The 23,768-nt window shown below is 37.1% G+C and overlaps 2 protein-coding genes across 3 annotated transcripts; both read right to left on the minus strand.

The window, feature by feature from the left end:
- Positions 1–1,448: 1,448 nt before the first annotated feature.
- On the minus strand, positions 1,449–9,886 carry LOC146363361 (C-type lectin domain family 4 member E-like). 2 transcript variants are annotated; one of them, XM_084919684.1, is made up of 8 exons: positions 9,504–9,886; positions 6,667–6,741; positions 4,278–4,346; positions 3,764–3,874; positions 2,696–2,773; positions 2,336–2,487; positions 2,112–2,236; positions 1,449–1,780 (listed from the first exon to the last, which is right to left on the minus strand). In XM_084919684.1, the coding sequence occupies exons 2-8, from the start codon at positions 6,692–6,694 to the stop codon at positions 1,621–1,623; spliced, it is 723 nt and encodes a 240-aa protein (XP_084775810.1). In that variant the 5' UTR covers positions 6,695–6,741; positions 9,504–9,886; the 3' UTR covers positions 1,449–1,620. The 2 variants fall into 2 exon arrangements, with proteins under 2 accessions (XP_084775810.1, XP_084775809.1); XM_084919683.1 differs by lacking the exons at positions 6,667–6,741; positions 9,504–9,886 and having other exon boundaries at positions 4,278–6,051.
- Positions 9,887–18,397: 8,511 nt separating this feature from the next.
- Positions 18,398–22,528, minus strand: LOC146363362 (C-type lectin domain family 4 member E-like). Its single transcript, XM_084919685.1, has 8 exons — positions 22,230–22,528; positions 21,747–21,857; positions 20,784–20,861; positions 20,499–20,567; positions 20,301–20,360; positions 19,083–19,234; positions 18,874–18,983; positions 18,398–18,608 (listed from the first exon to the last, which is right to left on the minus strand). Exons 1-8 carry the CDS (start codon positions 22,258–22,260, stop codon positions 18,464–18,466), a joined length of 756 nt encoding a protein of 251 aa, XP_084775811.1. The 5' UTR covers positions 22,261–22,528; the 3' UTR covers positions 18,398–18,463.
- Between the last annotated feature and the right edge of the window lie 1,240 nt (positions 22,529–23,768).

Consider the following 23,768-nt stretch of genomic DNA (forward strand, 5'->3'; position numbering starts at 1 on the left):
AGTGGTAGCACGGTGCATTTAAACATGCCTAAATCATTTTCAGCACTTTCAAAATTTTTGTACATACATAAATCTGTATATCTGCTGTGTATATACACACATGAAAAAAATGGGCCCTTTAAATGGGCCCTTTAAAACTTGACTTTTTAATTCCTACAGTAAAACCCATCACCAATGCTGAGAAACTTTTTCATGTGTTAACTTCTAGGCTGGAAATTGTAATCCACTATTATCATGTTCTTCTAAAAGCTCACTGAAAAGCCTTCATTTGATCCAAAATGCTGCAGTGAGAGTACTGATGAAGTAGAAAAATGTGCTTTATTTTCCATATTAGCTTCATTTCTCTACAGACAGAGCACTCTGCCAGTAGTCCTTGGTTAAATCCAGAGTTGTGAAAAAAATAGCAGTGCGTAACTGGTCAATGAGCTTATTGGCCTGGGGAATGGGATAAGCATCAAATCTCATTTACCTTGCGGTAGTAGACATAGAAATGTATAGACCCATTTTTCTTGTCCTGCAGCTTTTAGAAGCATCCCTACTCCAACCAAGCTGAATCAAATTGTTGAATTAGCTCTTCGGAATGCCATCAAGTTTGGCAAAGGCCTGGTAACAAGCCATTCATTTGATTCAGGTGTATTGCAACAAGGATGCATCCAAAAGCTGCAGGACAGTAGCTCTCTTGAACTGGAGTTGGAGACCCCTGGTCTAGACCCTCTGTTGTATAGCCGCTGCTGACATTCTTGGGCCTGCAGCAAATTTTATTGTGACAACATCCCCAAAGTGTGTAGCTTTGCTCTCAGGTCCACAAGGTATTGAGTCTCATTTTTTGCTGAGCTTAGACCTTCCTCCCACGTTTCTTTAATTAGGTCCTACAACCCTTGTGGCTTCTGGCCAAACATTAACTCAAAGGGAGAAAATCCCATGGAGGCCTGGGGAACCTCCCGCATTGCAAACAACAGAGGGTCTAACCAGCCATCCCAATTGCGTTTGTCCTCGTGAATGAATTTATGAATCATGGACTTTAAATTCTGATTCAGCTGCTCCAACAGCCCATCCTCTGTGGTCTTCTGCCCGCTTTACCATGATATTCAGGCCAGATGGTGGCAGTGGACCCATTCCGGTGTCTGCCAGGAGCCCTTCCACTAGCACTGCCATATCCAGCAGACAAGCTTCTCACTCTGTGGGACCGGGCTGCAGCCACCTGGCCACTGTGTTGTGCAGCTGCCTGGTGTAGGCAAAGGGCAGATCCTCTGACCCCATCCAATCTCCCTGGAAATTGCAGCAGTGGTCCGCTGGGGAGAGCCCCAGCCGTCTTAAACACCGGCCCTTGCTGTTGCCGAGAGGTTGAAGGCCACCACCATGAAACCAACCAATTTACATTAACTCAACCAATTCTGCATAAAAGAGTGGTCAAATATCGAACCACAATTATGACAGAAGGCTGGTGATGTTGCTCTTTTAGCACATAATACATGAATAAGAAAATCAGACACAGAATAATTATTAAAATGTATTTCATTATAAACAGTGTATATAGTATTTTTTTCATTAAACATTTCTGGATGTCTTTAAATGTTTGCAGCATATCGTCTGCTCATACTGTTGTTCCTGATCTGAAATTTAACCACACAGAATCAAAGCCGGTTTCTCACAAATACTTCTTTGTGGTACTTTGCAGGAATTATCAAACCAATACATTGGGCCCATCCCCACACAGTCATCTCCATCGGGATCTTCTCCACTCAAATCATCTGCCTCTTGATCCTTCCAAAATGTCAACCTAAGGGATGAAGAACAAAAAGAGCAGTCACAGTAAAACGGGGTAACTTTGATTCTGATTGGATTTTTTATGACACTACTGCAGGTCACCAAAATTTGTCTCCTCTTTCCTGCTGTTTGTGTTTCTTTTATCTCTTCTGTTTCTGATTACCTCCTCACTGTCACCCAAATGTCGCTAATAGATTGTCTGATTGTTGGATATCTTAGTGTCTTTTCCTTACACTATAAAGCACCTTTAAGGTGACTGTTATTGTGAATATATACATATCTATCTATCTATCTATCTATCTGAAATGTAATGTATAATATAATGTAATTGGATTGAATCAAACCTTTCGTTCAGTGGTGAGCCGTCCACCCACAACCATTTGCCCTCTTCTGCTGAGCCTGTCAGGCCGATCCAGAAAAGGTCGTCGTATCCCGCCGTTTTTTGTTGAACATTTTTCCCCAAGAAACTCTAAATGGAAAAAAATGATTCAATTATTTTGTAAAACTTTCTGTTCTGGGATGACGAAACATGAGGGTGAGAACATGAACCTGCAGCAGTGTTTTATACCTGCTCCTCACTGCTGTCTATCTTAACCAGGCCTCCTCCTTTAGTGCTACATTCAGTTTTGCTCTGATCCCAGGATGATTTTCTTGTGGAGAAATAATAGCACTTTCCTCCGTGTTGCTCCCAGCCATCTTCACATTTGTAATATGGTTCAACTTTGAAGAAATTACATCAAAGACAGGCAGGTGGAAGAAATCATGTTTATGGTTGTAAGTATGAAAATATTTCCTGCTTAGGATGTTGTGAAAAAAAAAAACAATGAGCAAAGTTTAATAATACTAATATTTTGTGTTAGTGATTAAATTCCAGAGGTCACAAACAAACAAAGGTTTAGTACAATAAGCAGGAGTCTCATATTCTTACCCGTGACATCAGTTTTTACAGTTACCTGCTTCAGTTCAAGGTTTCTGAGCATTTCCCTGGTTTTCAAAAGCTCAAACACTTATAAAAAATACAAAAAAGAAAAAATGCAAATCAGTCAGTAACATTTTTGGTTTCATTTGCATTAAGTTTGCAGAGTCTATAGCCAAGGAGAAGATCTTTGTTACTAGAACTTCTCTTATGTCAGTAAATTTGTCCCAATTTTGATCACATTTGAGGAGGTTTTGGTAGCATGCAGGTAAAAAATATATCTATATAAACAGAGAGTAGAGTAACTTGGCTACTGAACTGAACGCACAGCACAACCATTTAAAAACTGTTTCATGAACTGTATAGTAAAATGATGATTTTAAATGCTTTATTTCTAATTAAATATAGTTGTTATATATATGGTATACTGAAAAGTCATATATTTAATTTGTTTAAAAATAAATGTCAGATATTCTTCTTCCACTGACGGCGACAGCACACTAAGACTCATAAAGAAGAATATCTGAGCTGCAATTTAATTATGATTTTTAATTTATAGGTTACAAATAAAAATAATCAATTACATATATTTAACATATGAATTTAAAAAAAAACCATTGTGTTAAAATGCATAGTTCCACCTCAGAGTAAAACACATTTATGAATCACTTTCCCATACATCCAATTTATTAATGATGTTATAACTCAAAATTATGTAATGTTATGGTTTTATTAACCTTAAATAAATAAATAATTAACTGTAATAAAGTGCACGTGTTGGTTAAGATAGAGTGCTAGAAGCAAGGACTTGATGCTAATTGTTATAGAAAAGCAGGTGATTGTATAGCTCACTGGACTTTAACAGCTAAATTACTGTTAAAATTTTTTTTCTTTTCAATTAAAATTCTGCAAAATTTGTCCTGAAGCCTGGATTTTAAAATAAAAGGATTTCATATGATGCAGATTAATTAAAAAGTCATAAGTCACAATTTTATTGTAAACATTCTCATTGTCAATCAATTTAGAGTAGATCAGACACTTATTTTAAGTAACGCTACATGAATAAAACTACAAACTCACAGAGATAAGTTACCACGAGAGCCGATACCAGGAGAACACAGACAACCAGCACGGCCACTCTGAGCTTTAACGCATTTTTTGATTTTGCATGTTGGGAGTGAAGAGCTTCACCTGATTCAGAGGAGACAGAAAGTGAACACACAAGTACATAAACATTTAATAAATAGTTCTAACTGTAGTGCAGTTGAGGAATGATGTAAAGATATGTGTTTGTGTTTGTCTTGTTTAAAATGATTTTTTTTTAAACAGGTGAGAATCAGAGCTGGATTAGACCAATGAGAAACATGACACAGTTTATATTACATAACAATATGGTTGACTTTCTTATTCTTTTTCTTCATAAATGAGGTTTTTATATTTTTCTATGATAAAACCCAGAATACAGGCTTAAGATATTTCACCTAAAAGAGTATTGTTTAATTTCAGAACACGTTGTTCTATGAAAACAGCATTGCTCATAAAAAGTGTAGATTTTCTCCTCCCTGTTGATTTCCCACCACATTAATGTTCTTACCTTCTATGTATTTCTGTGGACGGCTCATCATGCTGAAGCTCCAAGCTCCCGACTTCAGAGTTAGTCCAACTGTGTTTGAATCACAATAACAAAACAGCAAACTGGTGCTAATCATTTAATCAATTCCTTCAATATCTATAGAAAATTTAGCATCAAGATTCACCTCTGCAACCCTCACCTCAGGCTTTTCAAAAAGAAGTGAAGCACAACACCTTTCACACCTCTCTGTTAAAAAAAACTTCCTGGTGACTTTAAAGGATGGGGAGGAGAGCCTATCTACAGCGCAGCTCATCTATTATTAGATTCAAAGAGATACTAGAGCAGGAAGAAATATTAGTGCCAATGAAGCTTCTCAAACAGCAGTTAAAAAACCTGCTCAACAGTAATGAGCTGTACGAAAACTCATTTCAAACATGACAAATATGATCATTAACACATCAATAGTTGTGATTATTTACCTTAAACATTAAAATGTAACAAAGTGTTTCATCTGATCAATCTAGTTACATTGTATCAGTGTTATTCGTGCATCTTTATGGGAAATGTTTCTATAAAGACAGAAAAAAAACAAAGCAAAGCTGTTGGTCAGTCTTGACTAACTCTGTAAAATCACTGTTTGTTCCCATCAACTTTGAAACCTGTGATCTCATCATTAACCCCTGATGGTTTCATTTAATTTCACTTGAAAATATATATAAAGTGGAACAGGAGTTACTGTATGTTTAACAATAAGAGTACATTTTATGGCTGTTTTTGAAAACATGTTTCTGTCTTGCTTGCTAAACATTTAATTTATTTCTAACACAGTGCAGCTTTGTGCAGCTACAAGAATGTCAAATGTTTTTGTCAATTACAGTTTCTCTCACTGTTTTCTCACAGCAGTGTCTCACAACGCCGAATGCGAGAAACAGAGCCACAGGAAACAAGACATTTTGTAATAAGTGACCATAAAACCTGCTCAACAGTAATGAGCTGTACGAAAACTCATTTCAAGCATGACAAATATGATCATTAACACATCAGTAATTATGCTTTATGTTAATTATGTTTATTTACCTTAAACACTGAAATGTTTCATTTGATAAATCTGGTTAAATTGTATCAGTGGTATTCACCCATCTTTTATTTTTCTATAAAGAAATAAAAAAACTGAAAGACAAAGCAAAGCTGTTGGTCAGTCTTGACTAACTCTGTAAAATCACTGTTGGTTCTCATCAACTTTGTTACCTGTGATCTCATCATTAACCCCTGATGGTTTCATTTATTTTCACGTGAAAATATCACCTAATCTAACAGGTGGTTCCTCCTTTTTTTTCTTTCTTCTTTTTTGGATTAAATATTATCACATTCACTGCTATGTCGAAAAATTGAATGTGGCTTTAAGTTTTAGGTTCAGGTGTTGTTTTATTCCTGCATTAATTTAACACCACACTGATATTCATACCTTATGCGTAGCTCTGCGGACGGCTCATCATGCAGATGTGATATCATGAGAGTATTTATTCTGCAAATATTCATGTTTTAAGCTTTAAAAAATGGCAGAAAAACATCTTTTTGTGGTAGTTTTTGGATATTTCATGAAAGTCTAGTAGACAGTCTCTTTAAAAAAACATTTATTTAGTAAATAATTTAATAAATAAATGTTTTTACTGTTTTCTAATAAATTAACTTCCTGTTAAATGTAATAGGATGAGGATTTTTCAGTAACAGTTTTATTTTCTTTCATTTAAAACGATGAAACGAATTATTTTCAGTATCACTGAGCTCACCTAAGCTATGCTAGTCCCATATTTAGTTAGTCTGATTTCATACAGACGAGATCTCAAATGCTGGTTTGCTTAAATAACTTGCTCATCTGTGCTATCTGTGTATCTTTTTGGGGGAGTTTTGAATGTTTTATTAATATGTGTTTGTCCCTTATTTTTTTTTTTAAATAGATGTATGTTTTTCATTATTATTATTTTAGACACGCCACATCTTTAATTTCAATAGAGTCAGGGCAGGAAAAAATTATCACAGTGTTCACCATAATTTCTCAAACTGCACATCTACAGCTCACAGTTGTATCCATGACCTTTCTGGAAGTTTGCATACACAATTTACAAATATTGTTCACAATTATTTTATTTATTTTTATTAAACAATTTTGGAAGGAAGGTTTAAATGCACTACTCAGCTTATTTTACAATTTGAACTGACTTTTAGACACATACAGATTTATGATGTCCAATTACTGCTGGTTTACCACAAATACTTCCTTTTTGAGACTTTATAATTTTGCAAAAAGCATTTTTTTCAGACTGGGGGGGTTGAAGTGACTGCTCACATCTGAATGAAGCTCCCTCTTCTCCAGGTTCCTGTTGATTTATCACCACATTAATGTTCGTACCTTGTATGAAGCTCTGTGGATGGCTCATATTGCAGAAGCTTCAATATCCTGACTTCGAAGGTAATCCAGATGTTTCTGCACCACAAAACATTTATTCTGTAAACATTCATGTTTAAATTACACTTTGACAAACAGCAGAAAAAAATGTCTTTGCATTATTTAAGAGATTCCTCAAAAGTCTTCATCATCACTTCATTTTAAATAGCAGTCTTATTTTTTATTTTATTTAACATTTGCTGCCAAACTGCTATGACAGCTCAAGGCATGAGCTCCACTAGACCCCTGAAAATTTGCTGTGGTCACTGTCACCAAGATGGTAACAACAGCTAAATTGGGAGGCAGAGCCTCCATGCATTGGACTTAATGGTCCAGCACATCCAACAAATGGTTGATTAAATTGAGATCTGGGAATTCAGAGGCCACGTCCACCTCAAATTCATTTTTGTGCTTTTAAAATCTTTGCTGAACTATTTTGGCTTTATATCAGGGCACATTATCCTGTAGAAAGAAGTCATAGAAGTTTCATTAAAGAGTGTACATGGTCTGCAGCTGTACTTAGGTAGGTGGTATGTGTCACAGTAACACCCACATGGATGGTGGGAGCCACTGTGTCCCAGTAGATCAAAGCATCACACTGCCTCTGCTGGTTTGCATTCTTCCCATAGTGAATCCTGGTGCCACATGTTCCCCAGGTAAGTGATACACTTGATGTAAAAGGTTCATCATTCACCTTTTTCCAGTGCTCTGTGGTCCAGTTTTGAAGCTCACATACCCATTGTTGGTGCTTTAAGTCAGCGGTCCCCAACCCCCGGGCCTCGGACCGGTACCGGTCCGTGAGTCGTTTGGTACCGGGCCGCGAGAGTAGAGGCTCAGGTGTGAAATGTATGGTTTTCAGGGTTTTTATCGGTTTTCAGCGTTATTTTGTTATCGTTTTTATCGTTAACTCAGTTTTCCTTGGTCTTTTCACGTGTGTTATGAATAAATCTTCTTTTTTTTGGTACCGGTACTAGTTTTATTTTGTTGTATTTATCCGCGACACCTTAAAGGCCGGTCCGTGAAAATATTGTCGGGCATAAACTGGTCCCTGGCGCAAAAAAGGTTGGGGACCGCTGCTTTAAGTGGATAGCGATCAGCATGGGTACCCTGACTGGTCTGTGACTATCCAGATCCAAACAAAACAAACTGCAATGCACTCTGTATTCTGACACCTTACTATCGGAACCATCATGCAACCTACAAGAGCTGCAGTTTGGAGATGTAGTCATCTAGCCATCTTGCCCATTTTTCCTGCTTCTAAATGCATGTTGTCATGTGTCAGTTGACCACCTGTCTGGTCATAATATTATGCCTGATCAGTGCACATTCCCTTTAAACATGGACACAACATCCTTCAACATACCGCCCTTTGACGTATTTATCCTCGTGAGCCAAATGGTCGACTTACTCACACGAAACAAAAACTGAGTATCTTCCTTCCTCCTGGGCACACTGGTCTCTGCATAAAGGTCTCAACAGGAAAAACACAAACAACAAAAACCCTGATCCTCCCACACAGAACCTTAAGTTTTAAAACATGCATGACAGAATAGTTTCCCTGATTGCAAAAAACAAGAGAATATACCCTCATCCCATTCCGTACCAGTTCTAAAGCAGTAGGTATGCCACATTGTCTTAAGAGTTTGGTGGAAGTACTCTAGTGCCTCCTGGCTTTCTGGATGATATGCACTAAAGACTTGATGCTTCACAGCCAGGAGCTTCAGTATCTAATCAAATACTTCAGACATAAAGTCAGTACCTTGGTCTGTTTGAGTAATCTTGGGCAAACCAAAAGTGGGACCAAATGTTTACTATTATATATAGAAAGATTGTTACTGTAATCTATTGTTTTTTTTCTAGGAAACATGGAATGTGGGATGAATCTTCGTACAAGGAGACCACTTAAATGAACAGCTGCAGGATTGTCAATTATCCCAATGTCATTTGGGCCAATGAATCTTTGACCTAGTTTCATAGAAAGAAATTTCCAAACTTTCTGACCCAAACTATTCTGTGAGGCCGGAGACTTCAGCTGATCAGCCAAACTCCAATTCTTCTCAGATGTTTGGAGGCGCTCTGCTTTGGTTTGTCTACAAAAATGGCAGCAACGTCAGACATGATGCTGGATGGAGATACAGCCACTTCTCTTTCTATTGCAGGGGATAATGCTGGTTGATAACCCAGAAAGGCCTCAAAGGATGGTAGTCTGGTTGCGGATGAAGTGAATGTTTTGTGTGCATACTTTATCCATGGGAGCGGTGAACTTCAGGAAGCAGGATTAGTGGAAATAACGCAGCAGAAGTTTTTGATTGACCTTCTCAGTTTGACCCTTAGACTGTGAGTGAAATGCAAAAGCCAGACTGACTTTTCCTTCCAAAGCCCCAAGAAAAACCTTACTTGCAATATAAACTGGGGTCGAAGACTGGAGTCTATGTCTAAAGGAATATCATGGAGCTAGAAAACACGTTTATTCATTAGTAGCGCTGTAAGGACTAGTCGAGTAATTTGAATAATTCGATTATAAATATCTTTGCTTCGATGCTTCCTTTAAAGCACGGCAAATGTGTTAAACGATGTAAACACGAGTGCTTCATCCACATTTGCGACTAAAAACAGACGTGCAATGCAAACGTGTGAATAAAAAGTCTGACAACAACAAGCCCACACAGCCTGCACATTTAAACAAAAACACTGATAACACAACGATGATAAGTTATGGCAGTGACGATGACACTGGCACAGCTGAACGTGGAGCCGGAGTCTGTTTACACACCGTGAAGAGCAAAGAGGCGGACCCTTACCGAGACGCTGAGCTCAGGCTGAGTGAAAGAAAACGTGTTTTTAGCGTCCAAAACAGCAGCGCTGTTCCTGTAATCATCATTTAAATCTTTACTGAGAAAACCCGAGCGTGAGTCCTTCATCAAAGCGCCTGATCAACACACTCCGACGCGAAGAAAAGCGAACTTTGCAGCTGCTCCATCCACCGCCGTTTGTTTTATATAGAGAAAAATCTGCAGTAAGTCTCCCGAAGTTGTATTAAAATATGCAGGTGAACTGTTAACTGATACCAGACTGGTTAAATTATACAGCACGCTAAAGGCTGAGGCAGCCGTCCTATTTTACATGGAAGTGATACCTGCAGCAAACAGGGGTGAGTCTAAAGGGGGGCATGGGGTGTACTAAGCCATATTAACTTCAAGGGTTTTGTAACATGTTTTGAATTGAATGTGAAATAATAAATTAATATAAAATATTTTATTAATTAAATTGCATTAATATTTTAAAGTATAAAAATAAAAGCTTTTTTCACAAGCCAGTAAAAATGTAAATGGGCCATTAAAACTCTGAGCCGCTGACCTGAAGGCTGTTAAGTTGGACACTGAATTATTATTAATATTAATTAATGTCTGCACCATTATAACATCTTTTTTTTTTTTTTTTTTAGCAGCATAAAAACCTCCTATCAATATCAGAAAGCCTTCCAAGAAGACAGAGTTAGTTTAGGTTGCTTATGCATTTTATTTAATTTGACTTTGACTTTTGACTGTACTTTAGATTATTTATATATTTTTGCATTTCAGAAAATGTTTTCTCTAAAAAAAATTAATTTCAGTATGGCATGTACATACAATCGAAGGGTTTAGTTTTTGGGTTTTTTTGACAGATGTTGTATGCAGTTAAACTTTAAACACTGCAATTTCTAAAATGGAAACCAATGAGCAGTTAATTTTGAAAGACTTGTGTTTTTACCCTTTTGAATATTTATTATTGGCTCATTGGTATGACCATGGGCAGCTAGATATACAGTAGCTGTAACAGGCCTGCGACTGGTTTAGATTTGCTCTTACTTCTTGTGCAAACTAAGCATTCTGGATTGTGTTCCTTTATAACCTTGCCAATAGAGGATGAAAGAATGTGGCTTACCCCTGGATGGCAGGTAAAGTTGATGGTGTGGACCTAGTGGATAACTTGTGAGTGGACTGACGACAGGACATACAGTTGGTTTGTGAAGCTGATTCTGGAATCATGTTCATTCTGCTGAGCCTGTTGAATGACATCTTCATTTTCCCAGGTCAGCTCTACAGAAATACAGGAACCAGAGCGGTAAGTCATTGAATTTGCCAAAGAACAATTACAGTCTAGGTTGCCTGGAATTGAGATGTTGTAGGTGACTGAAGATATGACAAATTTGGATGATTCTTCGAAAGCTAGTTGAACTGCTAGCAGATCACTATGAGTAGAATGTTCACGAGTGTAGTTTACCTTCTTCTTACAATACAGTACTGTAAGAAGATTGCCCCCACCCCAGAGTCTGAAGCATTGACCTTTACAACAAACTATTAATGGGGGTGAAGGCTTGGGGTGAAGGTTTTCTCCTGAAAACCTTCTTGAAACAGAAGTGAAGGTGATATAGATCCTTGAAAAACAATCATAGTATTGTCAAGGAAAAACAAAAAACAACCACATTCAGGAAATTTCTGAAGACATCATTAAATAAGGCTTAGAATACTGCAGGCACATTTGTTAGACCAAAAGATATTACCAAGTACTCAAAGTCTCCTCGTGTTTATCAAAAACTTCTTTTCACTTCTTGTTCCTCTAGTGATCTGATTTAGTCAAATACACGGTCTAAGAGTTTTATCTTTCTACTCAACAAAAAAACAGCTATTGGTCATGGTCCTACTCAGGATCAGAGAAAGATTAGGTGACTCACATTCAGCAGGCCCAGAGACTGAGTTAGCAGGGCTGATTGTAAGCGGTTTGACTGGAAAAACAAACTTCAACTTATATGTGGGTTGTGTCCTTCTAGCCAGGGATTCTATAGATAATGAAATGAATGGGATTATTCTGATGTGTAATGGTAGCCAACTGTTGTCTGTTTAGGGCAAAGATTGAAAGATGAGTGGTTAATAGTTTGGTGGAGATTCCCAGTTGATGAGCTAGCTTTGTTCTACACCAGAGTCAGCAAAGACTTCAGAGAGAGTGCTCTGCTTAAAATAGATAGTTGCAGGCAGTGATCAGCGAAGAAATAACTTAGTTGGAACACCAACAAGTATCCCAACCTCTACTGCAGGCTGTTCTATTTTGGCTGCACTGGAAAGGTGTCCACAGTAAAGCAACACCTTAGCCTCAATCCATCTGTCTCTCTGCCAGGGATAGTTTTGCTCAGTTGAGCTACATCAACACATCTGGATCTTCTCCCAGGAAGACAGAAAGGAACAAGCAGGGTGACTGAAAAAGCAGTGGTCGTTGTTCAGGATTTACTTTTTGTTTTCTTTTCTCAGGCGCCTACCCTAAGATGACTGACAGCTTTAAATGCTAGGGAAAATAATGCAACTATAAAAGATGGTTCATCACAAGTAGCTGAGCCTGAGATCTCTGGATTGGGTGAGTTCTTTTAAAAAGAAAGTAAAAACTCATCTTTTTAAACTTTTGGCTGACTTTTTGTTTTGATGTTTTAGCATTTTTATTGTGAAGCATTTTGTAATATTTATTCTGAAAGCTCTATATGTAATTTACCTTTACTTTAATCAATGTTTCTTTAATCATAATAAGAGAAAACAAATGTTGTATAATTCTCAATCATGGTTACTTCAGGAAGCTGTGAACATGTGGGCTATACCATGTTGCATAGTTAATTTAACTCTCTATTAAAATAAAGTAAAAAAAAAGAGTAAATAACAAAGTTCTTTAAATCAGTCATTCAGCAAGGTCAATACAGAACGTAAAAATGTGTAACAAATTTTTTTGACAAGATACAGCAAGCATGGCATGGTAACAACAACTGTGTGTCATCAGAGTATGTACTGATAATCCAAGTTTAATTCAACTTTGCAGTATATGAGTCTCCTATCCTTACCTGTGACATTGCCTTATGTGATTTTCCACCATAATTCAAATTATTTGAGTGTTTCCTAAAACTACAACAACAAAAACAACAATAAGGCAGTCTGTTTATTTGTAAATGTTATCTTAATTAATAATAAAACAAAGCACACTAAAAGTGAGGGCTTGACATTAATTGACATTAATTGACATTGTTATAGTTATGTAATTTAAAAAAAAAACTTTATCTTTAGATGCCACAGTCACAGTTGAAACAGTCGCCCATAGTTTTTGTGTAAGCAGTATTCACAGTCATACTGAAAACATTCTCCTCCTCTAATTTATGGTAAATTAGATAGCTGTGAGAACTGTAGCTGCATTAACCAAACAGGAAACACAGCAAACTGTGTATCAGACAACAACGTGGTTGACGGAAAAAACCACACATGAAATTATCACAAAATCTAAGCGTCAACCCCCCACTGTTCTTGTTTGTTTCTTCTTTGTTGGACTAAGTATTACCAAATACACTCATATGTTAAAGCATTTAGTCTGGTCTAAAGTTTTGTTTTAACTTAGGTGTAGATAATATTGTTTTATCCTTGCATACCTGTTTCAATCTGCAAAAAGCAGTTTTGTTTTTCAGATTTGACTGCATCTCCCTCTTTATCACCACATGAATATTCTTACAGTCTATGTACCTCTGTGAACGCAGAGGCTTCAACATCCTGACCTCAGCTAGTCCTGCTGTTTTGCATCACAAACACACACATTTTATTCTTTATTATTTATTAGCATTTAATACTTTGGCAAACAGCAGAATTTTTTGGTATTATCTGCAAATATTTCTTCGGCTGTTGGTAGGCAGATAAGCCTTAAAACTGTCTCATTGCTTTTCTTAGAAGAAACACTTGTGACAGCTTCCTTTTTTACAGGTTTACATTAAAATAACTTTCTGTTAAATTTTAATGGATGGGGTTACACTCTATCATAACTTTATGTTTATGGTTTAAAAAAACCCCACATGTATATATCTGACCCCTCACCCCTGCAGGCAGTCTATCTGTCAAGCTCGGGTCCTCTACTAGAGGTCTGGGAGCTTGAGGGTCCTGCGCAGTATCTTAGCTGTTCCTAGGACTGCACCTCTGACAGAGATCTCGGATGTTGTTCCTGGGATCTGCTGGAGTCACTCGCCTAGCTTGGGAGACTTTTGAAAGGGAGCTTTAATTGTTTGTGACATTAGCTTTATAAAAGTAGCCTTACTGTATTCCCTACTCAACTTATTTTATATTTGACTTTCAGAAACATACAGATTTATGGGGTACTTTGCAGGATATATCAAGCTAACACTTTCTGACTGGAGGATATATTTCTAACATCTCCTCCACCCAATCATCTGGTTTATCGCCTCTCAAAAATGTAAAACTAAGAGATGAAAGATATCGTCACAACAAATCACTGTTCATGTTTGTACGACTTTACATTACATCCAAATGCAGTCTGCTGAAAAAGACTAGAGGTTAAAATTTTTTTGACTTTGTTGTGGCAGACAATGTTCAGAACTACAAAAAAAAAAATCAAAATCAAAAAAGAACTGGAGAAAAAAGAGAGGAACACAGTATGATGCAACACGACAGACAAATTGAGAATATAAAGTCACATGACGTAATGAAGGAATTAGAAACAGGAGGGAAGCTAAACACAGTTGAACACAACAAAGGTAAACAACAGTCAGGAAATAAAACTAAACACAATGCATGGGAGACCAATAAAAAAAGGAACTAAACAAAAACAATGAAGATCAGTGAACTTAACACAGGATAAAGAGATCAAATAAACTCTAATGCAAGTAGAAGCTGGAACTAAGACCTAAAGACTAAAAATACTAAAGAAAACACTTCAATATAAAGTAGTAGGTTCACTCTGTTAAAATACAGGATAAGCTCAATCATGGTGATGTCATCCTGAGGAAGAATAGGTTGTTTTTTGTTTTTGCATGACTTTTTCAATCTTTGACAGTAGAGTCATTTATCTTTTACAGTGTGCTTTTAATTTTTTATAGCTATGAGTGTTATTGCATGCTTTTATTGTGAATTTTGCTTTTAGTTTATGTTCCCCAGGACCCCCCCCCCCCCCCCACTACTAATTTTCACAATCAGGGTGAGCCTTTCAGCCACCAAAGACCAATAAGAGGGTCTGGCGGTAGGGATGGTCAGTCCTGGTAGCAGTCATGAAAACAGCAGTAATGGACAGAAAGAATCAACCATGATGATGATGATGATGACGACGACGACGACGATGTGGACACGGAGGAGACACAGGCAGATGTTATTGAGGGAGGTGAAGCAGAGGGACACCTTTGAGTGGAGCGTCTGGACGTGCCAGGAGATCGTTTTGGTTTCGGCTAGTGTTGCGAAAAGCTAACGGCTGCTGACAAGTGGCGAACAGTGGCAGGCAGAGTTCTGAGCTCTGTACCAACTACTGACTAAATCTCAATTGTCCGACCGACCCAGCCAGACAATTTTTATATTTTGTTCCTGTATATTAATTTTTATGCCCCCTGGCCATGGCTGTTTTTACTTGTTTTTATTGTAAATAAATTATTTTTTTTTAGCTTTCTTAAAAAGCGCCTCTATTGCTTCTTGGTTAAACACTGCTCTCCACTCAGTCACAAGGATCTTCCTTCTTATTGGGACTTTTCCTTCTACATGAAATTGAAATCAAGACAAATACAAAGGAATCGGTAACATTTTGGTGTCACTTCATCTTTTTAAAAAGACATTTCTATAAATTTGGAGTTTACCTGGGGATTTTTAGTACCGTTCTAGTTTCTGTTTTCATTCTGCCTGTAGTGCTAATTTTATTCACCAGTAACATTTGAAAAGGTTGTGGTTGCATTCAGGGAAACTGTATAGTATGTGTAGTATGATATTTGAAAAAATGCAATCAAAAAACTGTAATTTTCTGACAACATTTTGTGAATTCAGTCAGCTTTGACTGAATTTACTATATTTAACAAACGATTTGCTTCATTTAAAAAAAGTAAATCACTTTACCTTCAACATTTGTATCTTGAACTCCAGTAAGTTTAAGATACAAATGTCTAAACCTTTCACAAAAAACTATAACAAAAAAAGGCAATCTTTTAATTATAAATTAGGTCTTAAGTCCTCATAAAACAGAATCTACAAGGAGGGGTTGGGATTCATTCCCATGTAAACTCAGTTAATAGTAGATATATATTTATCTTTATGTAGATGCTGGACCATTTGTGCTATAGGTTGTCTTTTTTTAGTTAAAGTGTTGTTTTGCTCAACTGAATTAAAACAATGAAGCTGGCCTTGATGTTCATGCACACTGTATTTTACAATTTTATTGTAAACATTCACTTCCTCTTATTTACGGTAAACCAGATAGCTGTGGCAAATACAGCTGCATTAACCAAACAGGAAATGGCACACTGTGTATCAGACAATAACATGGCTGACTGAGGCAACCACAAGTTAAATTAGCCCCTCCTTTTCTTCTTTGTTCTTTGTTGGACTAAATGTTCAGACACTGAATTGGTTTTCAAGTTTTGTTTTAATTTATGCACAGATAATATTTTACCCCTGCATACCTGTTTTAATCTTCGAAAAGCACTTTTGTCCAGATTAGTGGTTGTTTGATGATCACTCGGATCTGACTGAAGCTCCTTCCTGTTGTTTTTTCACTGCATGAATGTTATTATCTTCTATGTAGTTCTGCAGACGGCTCCTCATACTGAAGCTTTGGCATCCTGACATCAGAATTGGTCGAAAGAAAGGCATTTGTCCTGTAAAATTTATTTTTTACTTGAGCTTTGTCAAACGGCAGAAAAAATCTCTTTGTCTTATTGCAGATAATTCCTTTGGTAGACAGCTGAGACTTAAGACTCTAAATATTTGTTCTGTTTCTGTAAATTAAACATGGAGTTATTTATACAAAACAACTTTCTGTTAAATTTAAAAGTTTTGTAATTTAAAGGATTGTGATTTGACTTGAACACTTTTAGCTTCCTTTCATTTAAAACTATAAAACCAATTACTTTCAGCATCATCAAGGTCACTAAAGAGCCACCCACCCCATTTGTGTCTGTGGAGTTTTTTCTTTTTTAAATAGATGTGGTTTCCATAGATTGACAATTTGATCATACTTTTTCCCACTGCACAAACTACATAATACATTTTGGCATTGAAATATTTCAAACACCAGAGAGAAAGTAACAGACTGAAACTGTTTTTCCAAATAAACATATAAAGAGACACCCATGATTTTTCAGGTAATACGTTTTGTAAATTCAAGATCAGAAAAACAAGAGATTTCACTGGTTATGTTGCTGTTTTAGCACAATTATATTTTATTTGTCAGATTCAGATTTCTGTAAGGGAGTTTCAAATGTAAATTTAGAAACACTACCTTTTAAAAATAGCATCATTTAAGCCCATGTGTCTCCTTGTAATTGTGTTCTAGGCTAAGGCTCAGCTGAAAGTGTACAGTCACTTCTGATTTGTCAAACTAAAGAAAAAAATTGTCAAGGACAACAGCAACATAGCTTGCTAACCTATTAATATCTTAGTAGTACACTCTTAGGCTCTCCAGCTTAACACAACAAAAAGGAAGAGGCCGCCACCTTGTGGCGCTTTTCTGCAATTACGCTTCAATTCACAAAGGAAGGAGGTGCTGAAAGGGGAGAACCTAGCTGGGGATAGAGAACCTAATGGGGCTTTTGAAAAAATTCTGAGATCTGTTCATTAAAGTTGGAAGTAAGTTAATGTTGCAGAAAGATTTATAAGGAAATCGGTGAAGGAAATGGGTGACTTCTGTTTAGGATCAGCTAATGCCTGATATGACCACAGGTTCCTTCATCACTATGTTTTTTTCCCCTTTTTTTCTTTCCTATGCATGGATATTCTATATGTAGCTTCTTTTGCATCATCTACTTGACTGTACAGGAGGGAAGTCAGTGATGAGTGGACCTGGAAAGCAGGATGGCAGCTTTCTGCCTTAAAGCAGTGCAGAGATTTTTATATGGTGCTGGTGTGAGCTGGAGGTAACCAGCCTGTGCCCTGTTGAGGATGGCTGGAAGATGGGGCTAGATGTTGAACTGACAAAATCTCAAGAGCTGAATACTGTCGGGACTTCTACAAAAAGCATGGAGTTTTTAAGTACATGAATGGATGGGGGGGCCTGGAAGTGGGGCTTTGGGCATGGGAAGAACCTGTTTTCTTAAATCCAGTTTTCGGTTCATCGTGATTTGTTTCTGTGAGCTGGAAACAGAATTATGAGGACAGGCGTTGGCAAAGCATCTGTCACCTGCCTGAAGGGACAAGGTAGTGAGACACCAAAGGAGTTCAGTAAGCTGACTGGGCTTACAGACTGGGCTTAGAGTAGTCCAGAAGGCTCTGTCGGAGTTGGTGAGGAGCTGTACAGTAGTGTCGCAGGAGGAGGCTGCTGATTTTCTTTAGTTGATTGTTTTGAGGAGCTGCAAGCGGAGGTGAAGTTGCTCTCCATGTGAACTGCATGCCTGGGATAATTTAGTCAGCTGCAGGATAAAGCCTTGTACATGGCCTGTGTGAAGGTGAGTATGGCGGGGTGTGGTTTGTAGCTCAGCTGCTGAGGAGGGGTGGAGCAGCGGGTTGTGGTTTTCAGAGTGTTGTGGAAATGCGCTGAGGGAATGGAGCCTGTTTGGAGATAGGCACCGAAAGGAGAAGGATGGGTGTAGTACCTTTCTTTAATATTTATACACAAAACATATTTAGTTTCAAAAGAGTGTGCAGCAGACTGAAGCTTTATTTTTTTCCACAACACATTTACCAGGAAACCAAGGAATTTCACTGGTGACATTGTGGTTTTAGCACATAATAATAAAATCTGGCACAAAATAATAATTCACATTCATTTCATTTTAAACAATCTATATATTTTTTTCTTTAAACATTTCTGAATGGAAGCTTCCATGATTTACTTTGCAGGAATTATCAAACCAATACATTGGCCCCATCTTCACACAGTCCTCTCCATTCCAATCATCTGGCTCAAGAAAGGACCAAGATGCCAACATATGGGATGAAAAACAGAAAGGACATTAATTGTAAAAGCTGAACTTTGATTCTGAGAAAGAACAAAAATATTTTCATAAATTGTTACATTTTTTTAAACACATATGCCACTACTGCATGTCATAAAATGTGTATCCTCTTTTCCATCGTTTGTGTTTTGTTATATCCAATATGAATATCCAAATGTCTTTTCCTTACATTATAATTCACATTTAAGGTGACATTTATGAGAAATGTAATATAATCTAATTGTACTGAATCAAACCTTTCATTCAGTGGTGAGCCGTCCACCCACAGCCATCTGCCCTCTTCTGCTGAGTCTGTCAGTCCGATCCAGAAATAGCTCCCATATTCAATTTTTGTCTTCAAGAAACTCTAAAAAGGAAAATTTGATCAAATTAGTTTGTAAAACTTTCAGTCCAGGGATGACGAAACATGAGGGTGAGAACATGAACCTGCAGCAGTGTTTTATACCTGCTCCTCTTTGCTGTCTATCTTAACCAGGTCTCCTCCTTTAGTCCTACATTCAGTTCTGCTCACATCCCAGGATGATTTTCTTGTGGAGAAGTAATAGCACTTTCCTCCATGTTGCTTCCAGCCATCTTCACATTTATAACATGAAACATCTTTGAAGAGATTGCATCAAAAACTTCGTTCAGGTGGAAGAAATCCCTGTTCATGCTTGTGTGATTTTGGAGTCTGTCCTACAGTTACATTCTAACGTTTAACGTATGTCTGTTTAATCACAGGATTTAAAACAAACCAAAACAGCAAGAAAAGCAACCACAACAAAAAAAAACATGACAAAGACAAAATATAAAACTTACTCTTAATTATCTCAGAAGTTTGTGGGGATGTAAGCTGTATCCGTTAGGGTTCTTAGCCCATTGACCCAGTGTTTTGTGTTTACTGTGTTTTGGTGTCTTGTTTATTCATTATGTTCTCTGTCCATTTTATATTTCCTAGTTTACACCCTTGAGTTTATTCAGTATTTCTTGTTTAGGTTGTCCTGGTTGTTATTTCAGTTGTTATTTATGTCTTTGTCTCGTCTATGTGTCCTTCCTTCAGCTTTCCCCCAGTTAGGTCAGTCTTCATGTTCGTCTAATTGCTCGTTTCCTGTCTCTGTGTGTCTGTCTGGTTTCTCTCGCCCTCTCTATCCTCCCTCTTTTTTTCAGTCTGCGTCTCAGTGTGTGTGTCGTACCTCCTGTTTTAGTTTGAAAGTCTCTTGTTCTGTGTGTACCATGTTCAGCTGTGCTTTCCTTGTCTCGTCAGTTGATTGTTTTCAGCCGTGTTCCCGGGTGTTTCCTCTCTGCCCTAAATCCCTCTAATGCATTTTTAGTAAACCCCTCCGTCTAGCATTGCATTATCCTTCATGTGCCGCTGTGTGTTCTGTCTGCTTGTCTAGTGTCAGTTCCTAACAGATTGGTTTCTGTATTGTTTTAGTTCAGCAATAAAGCTGCGTTTGACCTTAGCTTGCCTCCCCGAGTCTGCATTTTGTGTCTTCCATTCCTGCCTGTCTCACACAGCTTATGACAGAATCATGCTGTAAGATTGTGTTACGTTTTTCTTCATTTTTGCAAAATTTTCAGCATGATCATCTACTTTTGATTTGACAGCAACAGGATGCTCCTTTGATCCTGTTTCCTTAATCAGAGAATAAAAAACATGTCAAAGACAAAATATAAAACTTACTCATGTTTATTTCAGGAGGTTGTGGGCTTGTAGTTTGTATTGGGCTGCACGTTTGTGTTACTGTTATAAAAAAAGAGATAAAAAAATGTTTTTCATAGATTTTTCAGGCAGGAGGATGGTCCTTGTGTCATGCAGCTGTATATTTGTTTATGCAATTGTTTTCTGCAGATACAAATGTGTTCAAAATTCATAACGTGCTAATTTTTACTTCAGGCTCCGGGCATGTGGGCTGCACTGTACTACATGGTTTGATTTCAGGAGGTCTCTCTAAAAAACAAAAAACAAATTAAAAAACAGGCTTAAAAAGAATAATTATTCATCAGGATCAGTTATGAGAATGAACATAAATTAAATATTAAAATGTTGGAAAAAATGCTAAGCAACATTTAATAATATAAATGATAATGTGTGTTATGTGATTAAATTCCAGAAGTCAGAAACAAAAGTTTAGTACAAAATTACAGTGTAGTCTCATGTTCTTACCTGTGACATCAGCTTTTACAGTTTCCCGCTTCGTCTCAAGGTTTCTGAGCATGTCCCTGGTTTTCAAAAGCTCCAACACTTATTAAAGCAATAAAGATAAAATAAGAAAAAAATCAATCAGTAATATATTTGGTTTCACTTTATCTCTGTATCTGAATTAGATTTTCCAGAGTCTAAAGCCAATGAGAAGATTTTTGTTACCAGAACCTCTTGTTTCAGTTCATCTGTAGTGTTGATTTATTCACATTTGAGCAGGTTTTGGTAGGATGCAGGTAAAGAATATGTGCATATAACCAGAGAGCAAAGTAACTTCTTTAATCATAAAATCATTGGCTATTGACCTGAATGGGTAGTGCTACCACTTCTAAAGTTTTTATAATAAAACTGTATAGGTAAATGAAGCTTTTAAATATTAGATTTTTTAAATTGAATATAATTTGTATATATGCTAATATTAAAATTTAATAAAGTTAATGTTAAAAATACGACGCAAGCCAGGCATTCTTCTTCCACTGACGGCTAACTTAGCTTACAAATAAAATAACATAATAAATAACAATAAAATAATATTAATTACGGCAAAAATCATGTGCTAAAAACACATTCATAAGTGGTTGTGCTATCCATCCAATTAATGAATTTGGTCACAGCTTTTATTAACCTTAATAAATAAAATTTTTGATTTGATGCTGATTGTCATAGCAAAGCAGGTGATAGTACAGCTCACTGGCCTTTGTTAACAGCTGATTTTCTGTTACTAATTATTTCTCTTTTAATTAAAATGCTGGATAAATTTGTCCTGAAGCCTGAATTTTAAAATTTCATATGATGCAGATGAATTAAAAAGTCATAAGTTAAGTTTTTCCTTCACAATTTTATAATAAACATTTTGATTGCTAATTAATTTACGGTAGATCAGACACTTATTTAATTAAAGCTACATGAATAAAACTACAAACTCACAGAGATAAGTTACCACAAGAGCCGATACCAGGAGAACAAAGACAACCAGCACGGCCACTCTGAGCTTTAACGCAGTGTTTGATTTTGCATGTTGAGAGTGAAGAGCTTCACCTGATTTAGAGGAGACAGAAAGTGAACACACAAGTACATAAACATTTAATAAACAGTTCTAACTCTAGTGCATCTGAGGACAGATGTAAAGATATGTGTTTGTCTTGTTTAAAATGAAAGAAAAAAGTTAAAACAGGTAAGAATCACAGCTGGATTAGACCAACGAGAAACATGACAAAGTGTATATTACATAACAATAAGGCTGAATTCTTCAAATGACCTTTTTGATATATTTATATTTTAAAATTCTAAGTAAAAGATTAAGATATTTCAATTTCAGTACACGTTACGTTCTATTACAGTGTTGTTCACAAAAATGTATAAAAAGTTTTTCTCCTCCCTGTTGATTTACCACCACATTAATGTTCTTACCTTCTATGTATTTCTGTGGACGGCTCATCATGCTGAGGCTTCAGCTGACTTCAAAGTTAGTCCAACTGTGTCTTATTATTTTAATCAATTCCTTCAATATTTACTGAAAATTCTGCATCAAGATTCACCTCTGCGACCCTCACCTCAGGCTTTTCAAAGAAAAATGAAGCACAACACCTTTCACAGCTCTCTGTTAAAAACAAACAAACTTCCTGATGACTTTAAAGTATGGGGGGGGAGGGTCTATCTACAGTGCAGCTCATCTATTTCAAGACAAAATCAAAGAGATACTAGAGCAGAAAAAATATTACCGCCAGAGAAGCTTCTCAAACTGCAGTTTAAAAAAACCCCAAACCTGTTCAACACAAATGTTTGAAAACTCATTTCAAACATTTGCTTAGCTTACATGCATGACAAATTCTATTATTAACACATCAATAATTACCATCTTTTATGGAAAATGGGAAATGTTCCTATAAAAACAGAAAAAAAGACAAAACAAAGCTGTTGGTCAGTCCTAACTAACTCTCTACAATCAGTGTTGAGCACCTGTTGGCGCTTTTGCCTTCACTCTGCGGTCCATCTCATCCCAAATCATCTCAATTGGGTTTAGGTCAGGTGACTGTGGAGGCCAGACCATCGGGTGCAGCACTCCATCACCCTCCATTTTGGTCAAATAGCCCTTACATAGCTTGGACGTGTGTTTGGGGTCATTGTCCTGTTGAAAAACTAAATGATGGCCCAACTAAATGCAAACCAGGTGGGATTGCATGTTGCTGCAGGATGGTGTGGTACCCATGCTGGTTCAGTGTGCCTTCAGTTTTGAATTAATACCCAAAAGTGTCACCAGCAATGTACCCCCACACCATCACACCATGCATGTAAAGACCATCCGTTCATCCTTTCTGCGCTGCACAAAGACTTGGCGGGTGGAACCAAAGATCTCAAATTCTTACTCAGACCAAAGGACAGATTCCACTGGTCTAATGTCCATTCCTTGTGTTTCTTGACCCATACAAATCTATTTTATTTGTTGCTTTTCCTTAGTCATGGTTTCTTAGCAGCCTTTGACGGTAAAGGCCTGATTCATACCGTCTCCTCTAAACAGTTGAAGTAGAGCTATGTCTGCTACTGGAACTCTGTGTGGCATTTATCTGGGCTCTAATCTAAGGTGCTGTTAACTTGTGATTTATGAAGCTGGTGAATTGGACAAATTTATCCTCAGCAGCAGAGATGACTCTTGGTCTTCGTTTCCTGGGGCCGTCTTCATGTGAGATGGTTTCATTGTAGCACTTGATGGTTTTTGTGACTGCCCTTGGGGACACATTCAAAGTTTTAGCAATTTTCTGAACTAACTGACCTTCAGTTCATAAAGTAATGATGGACTGTTGTTTCTCTTTACATAGCTGATTGGTTCTTGCCATAATATAAATTCTAACAGTTGTCAAATAGGGCTGTCAGCTGACTTCTGCACAACACAACTGATAGTCCCAACCCCATTAAGAAGACAAGAAATTGCACAAATGAACCCTGACAAGG

The sequence above is a fragment of the Perissodus microlepis genome, chromosome 22 (assembly GCF_051167445.1).
Source record: "Perissodus microlepis isolate ML-2025 ecotype Zambia chromosome 22, ASM5116744v1, whole genome shotgun sequence".
NCBI classification, from domain to species: Eukaryota; Metazoa; Chordata; class Actinopteri; order Cichliformes; family Cichlidae; genus Perissodus; species Perissodus microlepis.

What these genes read in the sequence shown, in the direction of transcription:
- LOC146363361 (XM_084919683.1), bottom strand. Translation starts at nt 4,392, where the DNA reads ATGATTAGCACCAGTTTGCTGTTTTGTTATTGTGATTCAAACACAGTT. An exon ending in TCCACAGAAATACATAGAAG is followed by an intron (nt 3,875 to 4,277) that starts GTAAGAACATTA and finishes CCTCTGAATCAG; the next exon opens with GTGAAGCTCTTCACTCCCAA. An exon ending in GGCTCACCACTGAACGAAAG is followed by an intron (nt 1,781 to 2,111) that starts GTTTGATTCAAT and finishes TTCATCCCTTAG; the next exon opens with GTTGACATTTTGGAAGGATC.
- LOC146363362 (XM_084919685.1), bottom strand. Translation starts at nt 22,260, where the DNA reads ATGATGAGCCGTCCACAGAAATACATAGAAG. An exon ending in TCCACAGAAATACATAGAAG is followed by an intron (nt 21,858 to 22,229) that starts GTAAGAACATTA and finishes CCTCTAAATCAG; the next exon opens with GTGAAGCTCTTCACTCTCAA. An exon ending in TCTTGTGGTAACTTATCTCT is followed by an intron (nt 20,862 to 21,746) that starts GTGAGTTTGTAG and finishes TGCTTTAATAAG; the next exon opens with TGTTGGAGCTTTTGAAAACC.